The sequence below is a fragment of the Falco naumanni genome, chromosome 6 (genome assembly GCF_017639655.2).
Source record: "Falco naumanni isolate bFalNau1 chromosome 6, bFalNau1.pat, whole genome shotgun sequence".
Taxonomy (NCBI): Eukaryota; Metazoa; Chordata; class Aves; order Falconiformes; family Falconidae; genus Falco; species Falco naumanni.
In genome coordinates this window covers 46,532,880-46,553,611 of record NC_054059.1, presented here as the reverse complement: position 1 = coordinate 46,553,611, position 20,732 = coordinate 46,532,880, and the positions used below count along the sequence as shown (strand labels likewise).

At 42.5% G+C, this 20,732-nt stretch overlaps 1 protein-coding gene across 2 annotated transcripts; it reads right to left on the bottom strand.

Moving 5' to 3' along the window:
• Nucleotides 1-291: 291 nt before the first annotated feature.
• LOC121090226 (vasoactive intestinal peptide) lies at nucleotides 292-7,683 on the bottom strand. 2 transcript variants are annotated; one of them, XM_040598485.1, is made up of 7 exons: nucleotides 7,441-7,683; nucleotides 6,896-7,017; nucleotides 5,127-5,267; nucleotides 4,616-4,720; nucleotides 2,965-3,084; nucleotides 2,186-2,295; nucleotides 292-580 (listed from the first exon to the last, which is right to left on the bottom strand). In XM_040598485.1, the coding sequence occupies exons 2-7, from the start codon at nucleotides 7,006-7,008 to the stop codon at nucleotides 558-560; spliced, it is 612 nt and encodes a 203-aa protein (XP_040454419.1). In that variant the 5' UTR covers nucleotides 7,009-7,017; nucleotides 7,441-7,683; the 3' UTR covers nucleotides 292-557. The 2 variants fall into 2 exon arrangements, with proteins under 2 accessions (XP_040454419.1, XP_040454418.1); XM_040598484.1 differs by lacking the exon at nucleotides 4,616-4,720 and having other exon boundaries at nucleotides 7,441-7,672.
• Between the last annotated feature and the right edge of the window lie 13,049 nt (nucleotides 7,684-20,732).

Here is a 20,732-nt window from a genome sequence, read left to right as displayed (position 1 = left end):
GAATAGGAAGGAAAGATGCTGTTGGAGGTCACATAACTTTCAATGCTTTTGCATTTTCTCTAGTTACTTGCTAAAGAGCTAGAAAATCATTCCCTTCTGCTTGGCAATAACCTTCAAAGAGATCTTTGTAACACAGTTTTATACGCTTTGCACATTCTTTTCCTCATGTTTTTACATTTATGAAGCTACCTGGAAATGTATCTCTATCGTCATACAGGCTTATCTGAAGTTGTAACCACACCTAAAATAAGCCAATCAACTAGTAATGATGGGCTCTTTCCAGCTGCACACTCATTTTCAAATGAATTTATTGAAGTAAAGGATTTACAGCATATGGACTCACAGACTTCTCATGAGTTAAACTGGCATCCATATGTACAGCTTTTAGTAGAGAACTCTAGAGTAATATTTACAATGTAAATATCAACTTTTATTACATAAGAAACAAATATATCACAACTTTCACTTCACAACATATTTGTTCTGGTTTGACGACTAAAGTCATCTCTTTGAAATACTATGTAGAACTCAAAAATAGCTTGTTCTTGTCATAGACTTTACCAGGTGTCCTTCAGAGGCCCTGAAAAACAAGGGAGAATTATGTTTTAAAAATAATTTTCGTAAGCAGTTGCATCATGAGGTGTATAAAAGCAGACAGCAGACAAAAAGTAACCCTTGATATAAAACATTTACTGTACTTGGGATGACAAGCATGAGATGGAACTATTCAGATGACATCGGTGGGCATTACAGCTAGCAGACAGGGTTGTAAGATGAAGACAAAAGGTTGAAGGATTAGGCAAAAATGTGACTGCACGTTGGCCTACAGCCCTGACAGATCACTTTGAAAACAACTGTAACCTTGAAGTGGATACATGAATTCAGATGGCTCAATACACACTATATCAGCCACTGGGGCACTGCAATAAAATAAATGACCAGTAACAGTCAATGGTGAGTAGGCGATTCACCTGGAGGGAGACCCTGATCATCAGGACAGTCCATAAAAAAAGGTAAGGACTGAAAATGTTTCCAGGAAGACACCTACAACCCGCTGCACCACTACTCTCTATCAATCAACATCAGAAGCTTCAGCAGGTGCAAAATCCAGGAGCAGATATTTTTGCAATAATCTTGTATAGGAAGATCATAATTTATTTCCAGAATCATCACTTACAAATTGTATTGTTCCTTGAGGCATAAGCAGTTTATGTGCTTTCTAATCTTTGGGAACTTTAGAGGAATTGCCTTGTTTATGGAGAAGAAAAGAATGTTTCCTTTCAGTCTTGGAAGGAAATAGGAAATAACAGTTTGAGGAAATGTCTTTTTTTTTTGGTGGTTTGGGTTTGTTGTTTTTTTTTTTTTTTTTAACACACCCCCACACACACCCTCTGCTGATGTTATCTTCAAGAGTAGCCTTTTTTTTTTTTTTCACTTGTAGTTGAGAGACAGCTGATTGCCAAAACCCATCCTATTATCAATTCCATAATACACTTTCGAGAATACCAAGCCCAATTCAATTCTATGTTACCCTTTCAATTTTATGTCCCTTCAAGTGCTGTGATGTAGAAGAGTTTACATTTCAGTAAACCAAAGAAACATATTTGCGAATGGTTTTAGAAAAATAGTAGCAGCCACAGGGAAAACAGTAACTGCAATATTTGCATGTCAGACAGCCCCTCTGTGGCACACCTTAGGTGGGAGTCAAGTGCTTTCTTAATGTTTAGCGTTCATGTTGCTGATCCTCTTAGCTCCAGGGGCAACTCCCTTCCAGTGAAACAGATGTTAAACTAAATGTGAGGCTTTTTTTTTTTTTTTAATTAAAAAAAATCCTTGAGTTTTTTCTCTGAAGAAATAATAATCTTTGTAATTAAAAATGAGTCAATTCTGGGTTTATGCTGTAGTGCACACAAGTTGAAACACCCAAGTGAGCTAGGTGCATTATTAACAGTGCCATTTAATTAGGAATTTTCAATAACAGCAATCATGGGATAACTTAATTATTGTTATTAAAATTATTACTATATTCAGACACAACCCTACAGAAACATGCAGTATTTCATGGAATATTGCTCTTTCCTAGATGATTCTGCTTTTCTGATAGGCCACACTTCTTGTATAAATAATCTCATTTTATGGGTCAAGACAAGTAACAGATAACAAGAGGAAAGAAATCTGGGCATACCAGATGGGACATGGCTCAGCAGATCATCTACAGAATCATAGTTTTCTGAAAAGGAAGGTTCAAGAAGTTCTGCTTCATCTCGAAGTTTGGCGGGGTTTAGCTCTTCCTGGCTGTTGTGGATCAGAAATGAGTTTTATTGCTCTCAGAAGAAATAGCAAACAAGCAAGTAAAGCCTACTTCTAACTAGCTATTGCACATTTTGTTAAATTTATCCCAAAGTGTTAGAAATCACATGAAATAGCATGTTTAATGCGTGAGGAGACATAATATTTAAAAGGAGTTGTCTAAATGAGTGAATAAACAAACAGAATATAAGCTCTACAAAAACATATGCTGGCACTTCTCACCTATAATGATTAGGACAAATGGTCTTTCTGGGACTTTTCATTTTATGTGTTTACTTACAGGCAAATTTTCAACAAATAGTGCATTTTTTCAAAAAATAAAATTGTTGTTCATGTTCCATAGCTCTGCGCATTTTTCCTTAAGAGGCTTTTAAATAAATAATTAAATAAATAAATTAAGAATCTGTCAGAAGCTTTTTAAAATTGCCAGATGCTGTCTCCTCTTTATTCTTTTATTCTAATCTGATTGTAATGTCTGTTCCAGTCTGGAAGAAAATGTCTGTACTTGAAAACCATGTTATAAACTACATTATAAAGTCCTTAATGTTCACTGCCTTTTGGTTGTCCTCTCTGCCTATGTGGGTGTAAATCTTTTCTGTCTTAATACCATACAAGTAAGGAAACTATATATATATATATGCTTTCTTGTAGTACCTTCTTTTTCCAGTTAAAACTGAGTTTAAGTATTTCTTCACAGCCATTTGCTTTCGAAAGCGGCTGTAGTTGTCAGTGAAGACAGCGTCAGAGTGGCGTTTGACAGGACTGTCCTGGGAGCTGGCAATACAACAATTACAAAGAAAAAATTAATAGGCTATATCTGTTTAAAAGAAGATACCATTAAATGAGTGAAGCAAACTTTACAGTGTTGATTAGCTAAATAAAATCAAATTTTTATTTCAGCTTTCATTTCGTGCTATGACTTTGGATCTTTCTTCTGTTGAAAAGAAGCTGCTGCTTCTATTGCTTACTGCACATTTTAGTAACAAGGATCAAATTCTAAGGATTGGTTCAGTCTTTTTGGGCACACCTTCACTGATTTCTTTCTCCTGCTCAGCTTCGTCATGGCCCATGCAATTAGGATCCATACTCAATGATTTCTAGAGTGTCTGTCCCAGAAATCCTGCAGGATCAAATGGCTGAATGTGGATTTCATGACTCCCTCCTGTCTGTTCTCATAGCTCAGGTTACTCTTTTTGATGGACTGACTTTATTCTGATTTCTATCACTTGAGTACATATATTTTAGTACAACGCCAAGGTGCAGACTGTCTTAAGTCACAGTAAGATCTTAAAGGACCTGGTCACTGTTCATATTGAACTCAGTGAGGACAGAGCCTGCCTCTGTGAGAGTGTAGCATCACATACATAACTACAAATGCTTGTTTTAAGGAGGTATCAGGAAATGAAACACACCTTGTGAAATCCAAACTTGGAGGCCTATTTTTCATGCCGATCCTGGTATGCCTCAGTGTATTCTGCTTTAAATGATTTATGTTAGTTTATAGCGTATGAGAAACTGGCACTTTATGTTCTGGGACAAAGCTAGCACTGACACAAATGCAGGACCTAAATTTCACTCAGATTTTGAGCATATGAAGTAGGCACTCAAAGAAACTGTCATATCAGGTCAGCCCAAAGTATTCTACTATTCCATTCCCAAGAGTGCCCAGTAGCTGCTGCTTAGGGATATAAAAACAAGGGAAGTATTCAGTGATCCTTCCCAGCATTCTACCATCATTAGTTTATGAGCGTCCTGGTCTGGAAGTTGCAGCCAGATTCCTTGTCTATGGATTTGCTTCATTCTTTTTCAAATCCTTCTGTAATACTCTCCCCAACATCTGGCAATATGTTATATAGTAGAAAAAAATCATTCCTTTTTGTTTTCACTGTAAACCAATCATTTCCTAATTTCATTGAGCATTCCCCTGTTCTCTTGTAAGTACTGAGTAATCAATCATTTTGTATTTACTTTTGCCATTTATCCAGTAAGCTGGGAAAAACACTACCAGAGAAAAAATTAGCAAATTGGAGTGATAGTCATTATAATATTACCAGTATTTATTATCAGTGCTATGTGCAGTGTCTGTTGCTCTACCCCTCACAGCTGTATCAGGAATAAATAGTAACATTCATTTAGAAACAAATACTACTAAGTTGTTATACAGGATTTTCAGCTCCCCCGTCATTATATTAGCTTTGGTTTTGTTATCTCTAAATTGCAAAAATGAGAACTTAGGTATGGAAGAGTGAAAAATTGCCAATGAAGCCAGCTAGGAAAAAACTACCTAATGTAAGTGGCACCTCACCTAACTCGTTTTCTAATAAGCGAATGCAGATATCTCTTCACAGCAAGTTTAGCCAAAAGATGGCTGTAGACACTGGTGAAAATTCCATCAGCATGCCTTGCATTTCTGAAATGGACAATAAATAAACTCTACAATACAACCTGGGTTCATATAATTTTGATAACGTTCATTTTGTAAACATACTGCTTTCCTTAAGTTATGTATTATATATACTATGTTAAGCTTAAAACAATGTCCATGTTTCCATAAAAACGTCCAGGCTTTCACAATATACTTTTTAGCCCTTCTTGGGAAGTAAATGAATTGCATTGCCATTCTGACATGATGAATCAACATTTCTGCAGGCATTCCTACTGCTACCAGTATTCAACCAGACAACCAGTGTGGTTTGTTGTTTATTTCTGTAACTGAACCTTCATTTCCTATTTCTCAGTTTGAAAATGTGACCAGTCTTTTGGCATAATTCGAGTAGTGCATCATCATTTGTACTTGTGATAATAAAGAAACTCACCTATCAATAATTCTGGACAGATCAAAATAGAATTTCTCATTTTCAGGTAGTGTGTTCTGCAAAATGTCTGATTCAGACTTTAATGACCCGTGGACATGGTCAGATTCACTGGCTCCATCAAATGGCATTCTGTTTCCCAATCTGTTGGAGAAGAAAACCGTGTGAAGCACACTTAGCTGAGGACATGCAACACTTCACTGCAGTGTACATTTTGGTTTGTGTTAAAATGCACATCTACCTACTTTAATCCATAAGGCATTTTAAAGCAGTCTGGATAAAACAAAAATCACTTTCAGGTATAATCCATGCTCAGTGATAATCAACATAACAGATCCTTCTCTCTAACGCATATTTTCTAGATATACGTTGTCATTGCACAGAATTTATTCCAGTGAACAGTGCGTAATGTATGGCAATTACAGTTCAAGTGACAACACAGAGCTTTTCATAACTTTATATTTTATATAAACGATGGACGGAATTACCAGCCTCCACCCATGCAAAGTGAAAACACTTCCTGTTAAGTACTTACCTTCCAATTAAGACTTAAAACGTGCTTTGAAATGCAGTATGAAACAGTTCTTAGGCCTTCTCTAAAAGAAGTAAATACACTCTCAAGAACTTCAAACTAAATGTGAAGTGCAGTCATGTATCTCTACGTGTATTTATTCGCTCACATTTAAAATAATTTGCGAGTTGCAAGTTAAAAAAGGTTCACATTTAATCTTTTAAAATGTATCACGGCAATGCTCTGTAGAAACCAATTTACAGTTATTTCACATTTTTGTAAACTGCTGTTTCTTATGAAGTATCATATTTTACCCAGGGCCATTTGACTGCAGAGCAGTAGTTTGGCATCCGATGTTTCTTCTAGCTGCTCTTACATTCTACAGCAGACAACGGGCTCCCATCGCTATAGTAAGCCCGAGTATGGTGATGTGCAAAAATCACACACCAAAACCAGGATAGCCTACTGTCCTTGTAATTCTACAGTGTTATAACTATTAGTACTACTTATATATCTGAGGCATGGAAGACTTCTGTCTGGTTAAAAAAGGGAAACTTGTTGTGTAAAATAAGCTGACTCAAGTCACTCCTGTTGAAAATCAGTCACTATGCTGTTTTGCTATTCTGGTTTTCATGGGTCTTTTTACACTTTGTGTCTCTTACCTAAACGTAGAATGTACCTTTCCGCCATCTGGTTTAATTTGGTTAGACAACTAATAATAACTTCAACCATCAAGGCATGCAGCTTCGAACCCACACGTCGGTCCATACGGACCACGTCCCCTCAACTCAAGATTTAGGAATTCTTAATATGTTCGATTTTGCCTGGGTATGTCTCCGCTGTTTTGGAGGATGCGTTCAAATAGCCCAACTTCGGACACTGAGGAATTTTCCCACAAGAAAAGCCGGGGCCGTTCCAGGGGCACGCATGGTGCTCAGGAGCACGTTCGAACGCGCACCCTGCGCTCCGCGCACACGCCCGGCGCTGGCGCCCCCCGGCCCGAAGGCAGCACGGCTGGGGGCGGCCCGGGGGGCTGCGGCGGGGCGGGCACCGCCGGCGCTTGGCCGGGCACCCTCCTCCGAAGCTTCGGCGTGGAGGTGCGCGCCCGGCAGCTGCAGAGGCAGCGCCCCGACAGGGAGTGCCGCGCCGGGTGCATGGTGGAAGGGTGGCGCTTCCCGCAGCTCCCTCGACCTCCCCGCGGAGGGCGAGCCCCGGCGGGGCGCGGAACGGAGCGCAGCGCGGCGCGGAGCGCGGCCCTTACCGGGGGACGGGGGGGAAGGCGGCCCCCCGCTGGGGCAGCGCCCGCGCCCGCCAGCAGAGGGCGCTGAGGAGGGCGAGGGCGAGGAGGAGCGGGGAGGCGCCGCGGTGCTCCATGGCCGCCACCTGCGGAGGGAAGAGCGCAGCGTCACCCACCGACCCGCCGCACCGCCCGGCCCTGCACCGGGGCACCGGAGCTTCAGCGCACCCCCGGCCCCGGCCCCGAGAGACGCCGCCGGCAGCGGGGTCCCCGTGGCGGGCGAGCTGCCGGCGGCCAGCGAGAGCTGGCTCCCCGAAGGCGACGCCCGGCCCGGTGCGGCGGGGCAGCGGCGCCCGGGGTTCAGCGACCTTAAAACACACACACATTCTTTAAGCGGTAAAAGGGAAGGGTCCCCCCCGACTGCCCCGAGCGGTCAGGCCCGCTCCCCGCGACCCGACGGCCGGGGCGCCTTCCCCGCAGGTCCGGGAGCGGGGAGGAGGAGGCGGGGAGCGGGACACCCTGCTCATCCGCTGGGAAGTTGCCGCTGCGGCGCAGGGAAAGTTACTCACGGAGCCGCGAGTCCGTCGGTGATGCTGAGCGGGCGGGCGCGGTGCGGTGCGGAACGGCGGAGCGGAACGGCGGAGCGCTGCTGGGGGCCTGCGCCCTGCCCCGCTGCGCGGCTGCCGGGGCGGCGGCGGCTGAGGAGGAGAGGGAAGAAGGGGAGAGCTCCGTCTCGCCGCACGCTCTGAGCTGCCCACCGCGCCGCCGCGTTTTATAGCGTTTACACGTTTCTGCTTCCGAAGAAGCAATCACGTTACTGGGGAGACGTCACCCTTCCCAGGGGGATGGCCGCTTTGCTCAGGACAGTCAGGGACTTATATTTAACTCATGAGCAGCCGCGCACTCTACCTCTTCCCAGCACAGCACCCCCCCCCCCCCCCCCCCCCCCCATTATATGATTTATATTAATGAGTTAGTTTTGCGGGAAGCAGGGCCCCGTCGGCCGCGTGATGCCGCCTGGCGAAGCGGGAGAGCAGGCGGCCAGCGGAGACCGCGGCGGGCACACCGCTCCGCGCACCCCTTCCCGCACCCGCGGCGGCCGGGAGGAGAAGCGCCTGCACCCCCCGGGGCCCTTCGCTCCCGCACCGACTGCTTCCCTGCGGAGCCCCCTCCCCGGCACCGGGGTTACTACTTTCCCCAGCCTTTCGCCGGTGTCTTCATGCTGAGCCGGTCCCCCTCCGTCCCGGCACACGGCCGCCCCTGCCCGGGTCGCCCCCCCGGGGGCCGCCGCTGGCAGAAGCCGCAGCGCCCGGGCGCGCAGGGGCCGTCCTGCAGGGAGCTGGGCTGAACCCCAAAGCCTTCCCACGGGCTTTATTTAGCAGGCGGCGGGGTGTTTACCCGACTTTTGCTTTTTCGTTTCAACTGTGCGTGTTCGTGGTAAACGTATCGGGCCCCACATCCAAGCACCCCAAGGTGCACCCAAGCACCGTGGCTGCTTGCAGCCACCGTTCCGCTGATGCCAGCGCGGGCACGCAGGGAGCGCGGCGAGAGGGGTCAGCTCTCCCTTTTGCTGTGTCTGTAGCCCGGACCTCGGGGCTGGAGTCACTGCCTCACCAAGGGAGAATGGGATAGTTTCAAGCCTTCGATTTGCTCCTTGGAATTTCGGCTGCCGCGGGGAGATCTGCGGGCAGCGGGGAGGGAAACGCGGAGCAGGCGGGTGCGGGACCCGCCGGCGGGGCAGGGCCGCTCCTGCCCGCACGGCTCCGGTCCCGCACGGTGCCTGTCCTGTGCCTGCCCTGAAACAATCAGTGCCTGCCAAAGAATCGAGGCACGAATTTCAGCTGAAAAGGTCATCATCCTCTTTTCTTTTTTTTCCTTCCCACCCCCACCCCCCACCCCCTTGAGATTTGTGCCTCTAATCCTCCTACTCAGTAAGTAACGATTGTACCAAATCCATACAGACGATTTCGCCATTTCTTCTTACTTCTAATAAGTTTCTCTGTTTCATGTTTCACTAAAGGTTAGGCAGGCTCAATGCCGAAGATTCTGCGATGCTTAATCACATTTTCTAATTCAGTTACATAAAAATTAAGTGAATTAGATTAAAAATGCCTGGAAATTTGTTTCTCGGATGACAGCTTTGACTAAAACCAGAGTTCCTGCAGTAGTCTAATTTCAGGAAATTTTCCCCTTGTTACTACATAACTAGAGGTCGAAGAAGCAATTCTGCTCTGGAACGGCGAGATGAGCATCAATAGCACCATACCCCCCGCACCCCGCAGAAATCTCCCAGCTAGGGCGGGCAGACGCCGTGCGGGATGCACGGCTTGGGGACTTCAAGGGACGCGTTCACCCCAGTGCTGGGAAGAAGAGAGAGGAGGAGAAACCCATCCCCCGGGGGGCGTGAAGGCGCGCGGCTGGGGCGCTGCGAAGGCTGCGGATGCCCAGCCCCCGGCCTGGGGCGGCGGGGGAAGGCGGCTCCCGGGCCGGGGGGCGCGGGCAGCCCGCGGCCAGCGCCTGGCTTGGGGGGCCGCAGCGCCGCGACCCCTCTCCTCAGCGCCCGCCCGGGGCAGAGCCCGAGCGCGACCGGCAGCAGGGGCCGGGGAGCGAAGGACAAGCTCCCTCCGGCGGGCCCGGGGTGGCGCAGCCGCGGGCGGTCTCGCAGGGGTCCTGCGGGATGCCGTCCCTGGAGGGAGGAGGGGAGCCGCCGGCTGAATCTCAGGGATATGTGAAAAACAAGTCTGTTGTCAGTTGCTATGTATGTGCTGTATGGGTGGCTGCGTGCTGTGAGGAAATGTATATAGGCTGCACTGCCAAAATTTTTTGAGAATCACTAGTAAATCAGTAGGTTTTTACCATGCCATGCCATGCCATGCCACGCCACGCCACGCCACGCCACGCCACACCATATCATAGCAGGTAACTCTGGTCTACTGTAACTTTGCTCCCCTTTTCACAGGTAATATGCTAGACTGGACGAGGGAGTGACACGCTGTAGGGCTGGCTAAAATGGCCTCAGAACCTCTTCAGGGGTGGCACTATTACTGAAAAAAACTCTCTATAGTTCCTTTAGTGAGCTGAGCAATCTTTAGTGCATCTAGTCGTACAATACCATCTATTTTCCCTATTCTATAGACAAGAAACTGAGTCACAGGGAGATCAAGTGGATTCCCCTTGTTTATCCAGGAAATCTCCAGTGGAGCTTTTAATTGACCCCAGATGTCCCAAGCACTTTTCAATTGCACTAACAATTGCTGCATTTCCCTTCAACACCCCACTACACCCACTGTCTCTGCCTCTTGAATCAGGATAAACTAAAGAAGAAATGTTACATCTCCCTTTCTCCTTAGCCCTTCCTCTAACTTCTCAAGAGGGTTTTCATTGAGGGAGGTTGTTTGGGGATGACTGAGAAGGCAATCCAAATTCTATCTTTTCCAACATTTTTTGCTCCCTGAAGCTTACATAAAGTATTATTGCGACATCATTTGGAGATGTTTTGACAAGAGCAATTAATTAAAAAGAAAATAATTATAAAAAGATGGAGAAAAGCCCCTTTTCTGTAGGAGACCTAAGTGAGTCCTTTAAGATCTAGGCAGATGGGCCCTTCCTGGATGATAACTCTTACTGTCTTCTACTGACAGAGACTCTACCTTTTCAGAAAAGTGTTACTTGGAAAAAAATAGTGCTTGGGAGCTTGAACAGGGTAATAATTAGACAGAAGAAACCCTTGGGAAGTCAAATATTTTGCAGTGGCTGTTGCAGGAATCCTGATGCATAGCAGTCCAACATTTACTGAACCTTTTATCTTTGGTTTATATGTTATCAAATTTTTGGTTACGCTGCAGTCTTGCTTTATTTTCTTTTATGTTCCACTTAGGAAAAAAAAAAGTTTATCATCATAAAATGGCAATATTTGGGAATGATGGAAAACCAATTAAACAAGATTGAGCAGAAGTTTGCCTGAAAGTTTATCTCGCCACTTGTATACAAACTTGTGTGATACATATAAATAAATCAAGTGCTACCTAAAATAGCTACATCATCTGGGGGAAAAAAATTTAGTTTTTAGATTTGTTAGTTAGATTTGATTACTGTGCTGAAACTAATGGACTAAAAAGCTTCTTAAAGTCAAATACTTAGATGAGAAAAATCTGCTTAGTTCCATGGAGGACCTGCTTGGCATTTACTAGATTTATGTAATTGTATTTTTAAAAGAGAAGCTACATCAGGAATAGAAATATAGTTTTATTTTTTTGGGAAAAAAAAAGAAAAATAATAAGAGTTGTTTTAGGACTTGCATATTATATCAGAAAAGAAAACTTCTACTGACTTACGAGCTGTGCCTCACGAATCATTGGGTCTGCAGAATCTCCCTTGTGCATTACAGCTCATGTTCCTGTAGATGAGTTCAGAAACTCTGCCTTTGATCCCATAGCCATATCACATTGATCCATGAGTTTTTAGAGCTTATAGAGCAGATTGATGGAGCACTATCATTCAGCAGCCAACAGAACAGCTTTTACAACTTCCACAAAACAGATAACAGAAGAAATGTCAAGGAACTCTATATGAAGAGTAAAAAATACAAATAAAATGTGATAAACTAACCTGTCCTTCTCTAATCCTTTAATGGCATGATTAGCATAATCTCCAGTTTCCGCTCTCAGCACCCTGTTGCATTGCTGGGTCCCATTCATGCATAAACATTCATATTCCTCAATATCACCTGGTTTGAAAAATTTGATGGCGTCACTTGCTGAAACTTGTTCCAGCTCTTTGCAACTCCCTCTGAATGCTTCTCAGGAGTAATGAGGAGAAAACCATCAGTTCATTCTTTTAGGTAAGTTTTATTTCAAAAGCACAGTCCCTGTTCCGTCATACCTTTAGCCTGAGTCAGTTCTGCAGACTCAGAAATGTGATGGTAAACAGAATAAACAACAGACAAATATTTTGCAGTTGAAAACGCATGACTTGCCTCTTGCAGCAGAAACATCCAGCAGAAGAATGGTTGTCGCCTCAGTTCCCAGGCTGGGGGGGCAGTCACACAGGTAGAACAGTGGAGCCCTCATTTCCTCTCTTGCCCTTCCTGAGCCCTGCTTTCAGGTCATGAGTGAGGATCCTCAGAGCAGAGCCATTAACTGGAGTAAACTCCTCCAACAAGTACATTGTATTAACAAACATGTCTACTATGTACAGCATTTGTACGTTCCACCTATTCCAGGTAGTACCTTTGCATTATGACTCTGTGTGGGTTTAACAATTTTCAAAATCAGTTTTCAAAATCACTAAAACATTTGGATTATGCTCATGACTCCCAACCACTCTTCCACCTCTTCCATTACTATGTCCTGACATGTCACTTACATAGACACACTTGATTAAAACTTCCCAGCAAATACCATGATGAGCAAAAGGTGTGCAGGAGAGCTACTGACTCCAGTGGTACTCCCAAGGGTCTTTTCCCCTTGTCTGTGATGCCATCTAGGAAAACTATTACTTGTAGTTTAGTTCCATGTTTTCATAAAAACTGCTCCCTCACCCCAAAGAGCAATCATAGCTTCTCTCAAAGATTCCGAAACAGTTTGGGATGGACATTTTTTTCTCTAGTTGTTTATGCTGTTTGGTATGTGTTCAAACTACTGCTTCATTTCCATCTGGTTCATGGTATGCAGATATCCTAGAAGTGAGAGTCCAAATTTCTTATTCTTTAGCATGGATGGGATGTTTTTGCTGTCCCTCTCTCAATATCAGACGTGTCTTCTGCACTGATTCCTCAGGAAGATCTAAGACTATGCAAGCTCTAACAGAAGCTTTAATATTTCTGGTTTTCTTTCAAAGCAATCTCCTTTTAATGCTTCACCTAACTTGTTTAAATAATTTAATTCACCTTAGAACCCAGAAAATCACATGATAATGCAAAGCTTGTCAGGAGGTTGCATGGTTTCTGGCTGGTCATGTTGGGTATTCTTTATTTTTAGCAAGCTATCTGAAATATGTCATATTCCTATAAGCACTGCTACAATCTTCAACTTTCAGCAAAGGACCAGATGACACTTTTATCACCAGAAACGTGTTTCTCCCCCTGCAGGTGCCTAGCCCATTCCTCTTCTCTGCAAAGCCAAAATAGCCTCTGTATATGTCAAGAATGTATGTCTTTAAGATGCTACAACATTCAGACTAAACTTCCCACCCATTTTCAGCTCTTTACTTCACAGAGTTTCAAGGCTTTCTACATAATTGACTTACCTATACAAAAAAGGATTTTCTATGGTGAACCCTTGCAAAATCACTTTATTTTTCATGATATTTGGACACATGTAAGTTTCTCTAAGCTAGTATCTAATTATCTAAACAGATGTTAAGAACAATCTTTCAACCTACATTTTCTCCATGCTTTCGGGCCTGTCTCTTGTACTATATGATACCTAATGGGTGTCTTTTTGCCTCTACTTGTACAAAAGGAATGCAAAATGGAAATAACCTCCAGAATCCTTTCAGACTATGTGTTAAAAGTAAAGCTCATAGAACAGTGTCACAATGGAGCAAAAAAGTTAGAAGGAAAGCCTGAAAGCAAACATGCCTGGGGCACCTTATCTTACATGATTCACTGTTGACACTCATTTTATGGAGCCTGGCTGCGAGTTCTTGGAGGCTTGGGGATTCCAAGAAACTAATGATGCTAGTGCCCAGGAGCACATCTCCAGATGAAGCCAAGCTGTTAAAAGCCCCTTTGCCTTTTTATCTACTTCCTATACTCACTGCAATAAAACTCCACGAAGTATCAAGAACTTAGTCCATCTATACGTTTGTAACTATATGATCGGAATCTTTCATAGGGTGTATACCATAATGTCTGTGCTGAAAGGACTGGAATACATCTCCAGTTTTGCATAGATGCTTTTCCCTGGGTATAGTACAAGATCCTGGTTCTCGAATTGCGGCCAAGTTCTTTTTGTGTTCTCCAGTGAACATAGATACTATTGCAGTGTCTGGAAGCTTGTGAGAGCAGACGTATCATCTCAGGATATAGAAAAACCCACGTCAGTCAGACTGCAAGGCACATCTTAAGATGCTAATTATGCCAGGATAACTTTATCCCTTGAACTGACCTAATCATCACAAGTTCTTTATTTACCAAGCTGAAAAAAGCAACCATCTAAAAGCTACGGCAGAAACAAGCTAAAAATGTTTCAGTCTCAAGTAATTACCACTATTGTCTTCATTGAAAAAGAGCTGAGAGAGGTTTTCTAAAACTGTCCATGTGTATAAAAGGGCATAGTATAACGTGCTGTCTCTTAGCACTACTCTAAGCCTAATGTACGTTATTATGACTGTGAAAATCTTTATTCACATTTAGTTTCCATGAAGAAGCCATACAGAAGAAAGTACCAACCTGTTGGTTTACCATCCTTAATAAAATATATAATTTGGACTTAACTGTTTTCAATATTAGTTATGGAAGAATTTTTGTAGTGTTCATGGTCAAGAGACACAGTTCCAACCTAGTTTATCTTTTAGTTCAACTCCACAGGTCATCAGAACAAACAATAAACTCCTACATCTGGTTTTATTGGCTTCTTGGCCAATACATCAATGACTCATTATCCTTTTTGCCCTATATGACTAATTAAGAACGTTCCAATGAATGTAGCACTGTAGTCAATATATTTTTCTTCATTAAGTACACCTAAATAGATCCAATATTAGTAGATTTCTAAGGTATTTGGGGAGATGAAGTTTGTCCCAAAGAAAAAAGAGATTAATAGGCACAGCAACACCTTTGATAGCCATCGTAAGTACTGTCATGACGTATGTATATAATTCTATTCTGCAATTTGTTTGCATTTTTGAATTTGACTGGTGAATGAAAGTGCTTTCTGCATAAACAAGTGTAACATTCAGCACCAGTGCTAAAACAACTAACCCAGTATTTCCATTTCTATTGAATGTTAATATTAAAAATTTTGCTAGCTGTTGAACCTAAGCCTCAGACCTCAGCACCTTGAAATCTGCTAAACTTTGTGCTCAAATTGTAACAAAGCATGAGTTTATAAATTATTGATCTAGATCTGAATCTTGCTCCTGGTGACTCTGTGTCAATCATGCAGTTACATCGGTAGCTGCACAGTAAAAATAACGTGTGTAACTCTGGTGCAGTATGTAACTAGAGGATTTCTTATTATTATTTCATGGTAGTAGATAATTATTTTGTACAAGATTTAAGTACAATCCCATCTCTTCAACTCACAGATAATTTTTTGTCTTACCTAAGGAGTTTTCTGGTTTTATAGAAAAATATTCCATCAATGTGAAATCACACAATGTCACAATAGAAAATTATGTCACACAACATTGGGTGTGGAAAGGGCTGCAAAGGTCATCTGTCACAGGTATTCTTCCTTGCTTTTGTTCTGAGAGATTCTTTTTGGCTTCTTCTAGTGCTATCATCTCAGGTGCAAGAACTTCATATCCAAAGGGGAATTCTTTGTCTATCGACATTACTCAATGAATGTTGTGAATTCAAACACCGGGTTCAAAGGCATTCAGCATGAAGGCATAACAGAACAGTTGGCTCAAGGAAGTTTACCCTTCTCTCACATCTTGGAACAAATATGTTGAATAGCATAGCTATGCTTTTTGAGATAGTGGGTAGCATAAACTGAAGCTGAATCCATAGCCCTGTCTTGGGCTTTATCCCCTTACACACAATGCTTTATCCAGAGTTTTCTGTCTCAGAAAGCTCATCCTCAGCACAGCAGGTGCCTTAGGTGTCTATGCCTGAGCAAGGTCAAGGATCAGCCTCTCCCAAGGCTGCAACAAGGGCTGCATCTCCCAACTTGACTGACAACTGTACAGCTAGGAAAAACTTACTGACTGTCAGCTTGAAGCTGAAGAGCTTAGTGATGTTCAGTGTTCTCATATTTCACTCCTAGCTACGTGCTATGTACACTACCCAGTAAATAACTGTGTGTACTCATAAGGTTGCATATGATTTGGCTTGCACAGAGTAAAAGACACCCAAATAAAAGTGTCCTAATAGTGAAAAGATTACAAGGTCACTCAGCAGTGTATGTCATGTACAAATTCAAGACTACAATAATAAGCCATAAGCTGGAGTCACTAACACAATTCCAGCATTCTTTCTGCCTTGTCCTCCAGACAGGCCCAGTTGAAGCTGAACCCAAAGCAAGATCTCTCAGAATATGATGCATTTTGTCAATTCCTCATGCTGTCTAAAGGCAATAGAGATTAGAGACAATCTTTTTATAACTCTGTAGGAGATTGTCCTGCTGGGGACAGTTTGTCTTCAGACAGTCTTGATTACGTATAACATCTGTGTAATGTTAGCCTCAACACCCAGGGGGGAGACTGGCTATATGATGCTAGAACGGTCTTTGCTCGGCTTTGCTTTCCAAGCCAGCCTCTAAAATGTCCCCCAACATGGTGTCCAGAAATGATCTTTAGCAGAGTGAGACTCTAGAAAAACTTGTCTTCAGTCTTTCTTGCTGCCATCCTATTTCATAGGCATATCATCCAGAGAGATGAGATGATGCCAAACCCACCTGCGTTGGACAGAAGTGCCAAGACTTCAACAGAGCTGTGATTCAGGAGTTCCTAACCTGCTCTTACATCAAATAGTAGAAAGGAATGGCCAAGCACTGTTTGATTCACCATGACCTCAACTGTCAGCCCCTCATGTGTCTTCATGAGGACTTAAGGATCACTCATATCCTCACAGAACATTTCAGATTCTCAAAGGGTGACTGGCCAGGTGAGATGAGCAGAGTAGTCATCTGTTTTCAAGGGGAGAAAACTTTCAACAGACAGAATCACTTGGCAGATACAAATTTTGTTCTTTAATTAGGCTTAAGCTAGTTCTTAAACTAGAACAATGTGGTTTATGGAATGATTTTCTGATTCAACAGAGATATTTAATATATGAGTAATCTCATTGCAGTCAATAATAGAGCAATATAGATTAAACCGTAAGTGGTCAGCCAGAGCATTTGTAGGGTTAATGGTTAAGTGTGAACAATCTGTTTTGCTGGATGGGACTTGTGCAGCAAGGCCCTCAGTTGTGTGTTTAGCACACCCAATTTAGGAATCTACCCCTAAAGAACAGCAATATATGATATAGGATATTTCTTATTTTTAATTCACTATACTGTTGTACAAATAAATGGTTAGCCTTGAAAGTATTTGATTACTAATGACTCAGTTTTTAAGTACAATGTCAAGCTCAACAAGATTGTCTGAAACATTCTTTGTCTGTTTTTAAATCGTTGTAATGCACAGCACTGGAAGCAGCTTTTAAATCATCTAGCCATTCAGTATCTTACAGGTGCCTTGAACGATGCAGGAACACTTACTCATACCTCTACAAACTGAGTAAATGCATTTAAATGTATGCGATAATATCGAGCCTTCAGTACCCAAAAATATCTCTGAGAAGGCATGCAGATGCATACACTTTGTTGTGGGTTAGGGGTGATGGAATCAGGAGAGACCTTTTCAAGCATCTTTCAGGAACACTATCAGGACATTAAACACAGTCACATTTCACTTACTTTGCAAAGTCATTGTAAATCTGCCATTCTCCAATTCCTTTGGAGTAGTTGAAGCCTGGCTTAACCTACACTGAGCTTTCTCAGTCCCTGTTTCTCTTCTCTAAATTTTTGGTTTTACTGGGGATATCTCTGGCCTAGAGCAGGTCCCCTGGGTTGGTGGAAGAGAAGAAAACCTGCAAATGCTTAATTTTGGTGTCTCAGAGAGAGTTCCTTTTTTTTTTTTTTATCTAATACATTTCAAATATGGTTACATGATATGGGAACATATTTAATGTTCAATTTCCCTTTCAGAAATGATTCAAGGCCTAGAAGCATTTAGACACTTTGAAAGATTTTATTTAGTGTATATACAAGCACCCAAAAATATGAATTTGAGTGTGCAGGGATATTTACAGATTTTATAGGGATTAATAGGCACAGCAACACCTTTGATAGCCATCGTAAGTACTGTCATGACGTATGTATATAATTCTATTCTGCAATTTGTTTGCATTTTTGAATTTGACTGGTGAATGAAAGTGCTTTCTGCATAAACAAGTGTAACATTCAGCACCAGTGCTAAAACAACTAACCCAGTATTTCCATTTCTATTGAATGTTAATATTAAAAATTTTGCTAGCTGTTGAACCTAAGCCTCAGACCTCAGCACCTTGAAATCTGCTAAACTTTGTGCTCAAATTGTAACAAAGCATGAGTTTATAAATTATTGATCTAGATCTGAATCTTGCTCCTGGTGACTCTGTGTCAATCATGCAGTTACATCGGTAGCTGCACAGTAAAAATAACATGTGTAACTCTGGTGCAGTATGTAACTAGAGGATTTCTTATTATTATTTCATGGTAGTAGATAATTATTTTGTACAAGGTTTAAGTACAATCCCCTCTCTTCAACTCACAGAGTCAGTTTTATGTTACCCAAAGTGCTAAAAAAATCTGCATCATCAATTAGTGCATTGTAGAGTTATAAGAATTTTGCAAGGCAATTAAAAGTTTTACTAAATGGTCTGTCATTTAGTACTGACAAAAAGGTGCCTGTATCTTTCCATGACATCTGCCTGAGGGATTACAGAATAAAAAAAAACAAACAGAAAAAAAACCAACAGTAAAAATCAGTGCTCTGATGCTGGCAAACTAGTGCTAGGGAGCTTATCACATGCAACCCAATCAATTCCTTAAAGTGATTCTCTGGATAACAAAGTCATCTTCTCTGTTACTTGGCAGGACAAAAAAAGAATGGGATAAAGTGAAAATGTGTATTTTTGTCATCATATGTATACACAGAAAGAGAGAGGTGAAACTTACTATGGGACTAAATAGAGAAGCAGTAAATGAGAAAAAAAAATCTTACAATCCCTCTAGAAAAGATTTTAAGGGAGTTCTTCCCTCCTACAAAAATAACTTTAAAAGATCACCGGGGTATACAGCACAGGAACAGATCATGGCTCTCCTCTTTGCCTCTCCAGTCTCCTTCAACTCAAGCCTTATACTGGTCAATCTAGATGCCAAAGATTCATCCCGTTTCAGTGCACAGCTAATCATCAGCAACTTCTCCATACATGTCCAAAGAAATACAAAAATTTGTGCTCTTGTCAAGTTGGAACAAGACAGCAGCATCACCTTTCCTGTGTAGTCATCAATGCACTGCCATAAAATAAAGTAGATCAATAGGGATGCAGGTCCACTCTGAACTAGATAGGAATAATTTGGCATTCCAGTGCCTCTCCATACTGTCCCTAGTCACAGGCACATCAGACAGTTATGTCCTAAATCAGCAAATCCAATTTCCTGCTATCTCAGTCCCATCGCTGTACATAATCCCTTTCATGATTAAGCTACTCTTGTTTAAAAGAACTCCTCGCTCTAAAATAGTGCAACTGCTTCTTCACAGCCCTAAGCACACAATTACTTGATTCTGCTGCTAAATGGATGAAAACATGCCTCTGATGCAGAATGCCACAGGCAAAGCAGACAGGAACCATGTTTACTGAAAGAGCTCCACAACCCAGCCTGGTCTGATCAGACACTGCCATGCTCATGCAGTAATGTCGTCAGAAACCTGATGGGGAGCCAAAAGCTTCCACAGAAGTTAAAAGCAGAAATGAGACAGGCAGCTCTCTCAGGTTGCTTCCTCAGGCTGCAAACTGCGTGAAGGCACAAGCACGGAATAACGCAGAGGCCCCAGCCGGCGCAGCACGGCCAGCAGCCCTCGCTGGAGCCACTGGTGCTGCTGCTGCAGCGTGAGGCAGAAAATGAAGCTGGAAGGGTTTCCTCTTTGCTGCCTGGAGTGCTTCAAAAAGAGCTGCGGGCAGCCGCAGTTGACCTGTTGACCGCTGCAGTGGTTTCCTCAAAACTCTCTAGCCCAACTGGATGAAAAATACTGAGTCAATTATAGTCACTGTTAATATTCCCCTGAAAAAGAGATTAGGGTCTTGCCGTCCTTTCGAGTGTTCAAAAAAGCAAAGAAATACTTCCTCACAAAGCCATACAGAAGTTCCAAACACTCAACCCCTTTGAAAACTCACTTTTATTAAGACATCCAAATAAAGATATAGGTATTTTACCTGAGTTTTAAAACACTTTGTAAGGCTGGATTCTAGAGTTCCGTTCTCTGCTTCGTCAGGTTTTATCAATGCTGTTTTCCTTAATCTGCTCTGGACTTGGCAAAGGTAAATTTCCAATTAGTGTTTTCTTTCTTTTTTTTTTTTCAGAAGCTGCACTGCGTCATGGACATCACCTAATTTTATAAAGTGCCTATAGGTCAGGGATCTGGCATGTGTCATTTCACCTCTGAGAGGCTATTTCCAGTAAATGCATTTTTCAGTTTATGCTTCAGAATGGATGTTGAGATGACTCAAAAACTTCATGGTAAATTACAAGTGAACTTTAAAAATTTGATTTGGCAAAGATGTGGCATGTTTGGTGTGTTACAGTATGATAATTAGTAGCTGTCTGAAGAGTTGATCAGCAGTTCTTCAGTAGGGAAAGGTCAAGAAATATAGCATGAGCTACTTTTGTAAATATGCTGGAACGTTGCTGTTCTCAGAGAGCTCACAAGTTTTGTCTTCTATATGAAACCAGAACTGGAGCAATTGGTTTTGTGCACATTGACAATAATAGAATAGTGTTTCTCTTTATGAAGAGAAGTAGCTCTGCTCACTTCAGGAAAAGGTATCAGGATATCTGGAAGCTGATCAAAGCTCTGCTGTTGCTCCCTGTGTGATTCTGGGAGCACCCATTTAATCACCCCCTCTCACTGTGAAAATGTATTACGTGCAAAATTATTGTAAAGTTAA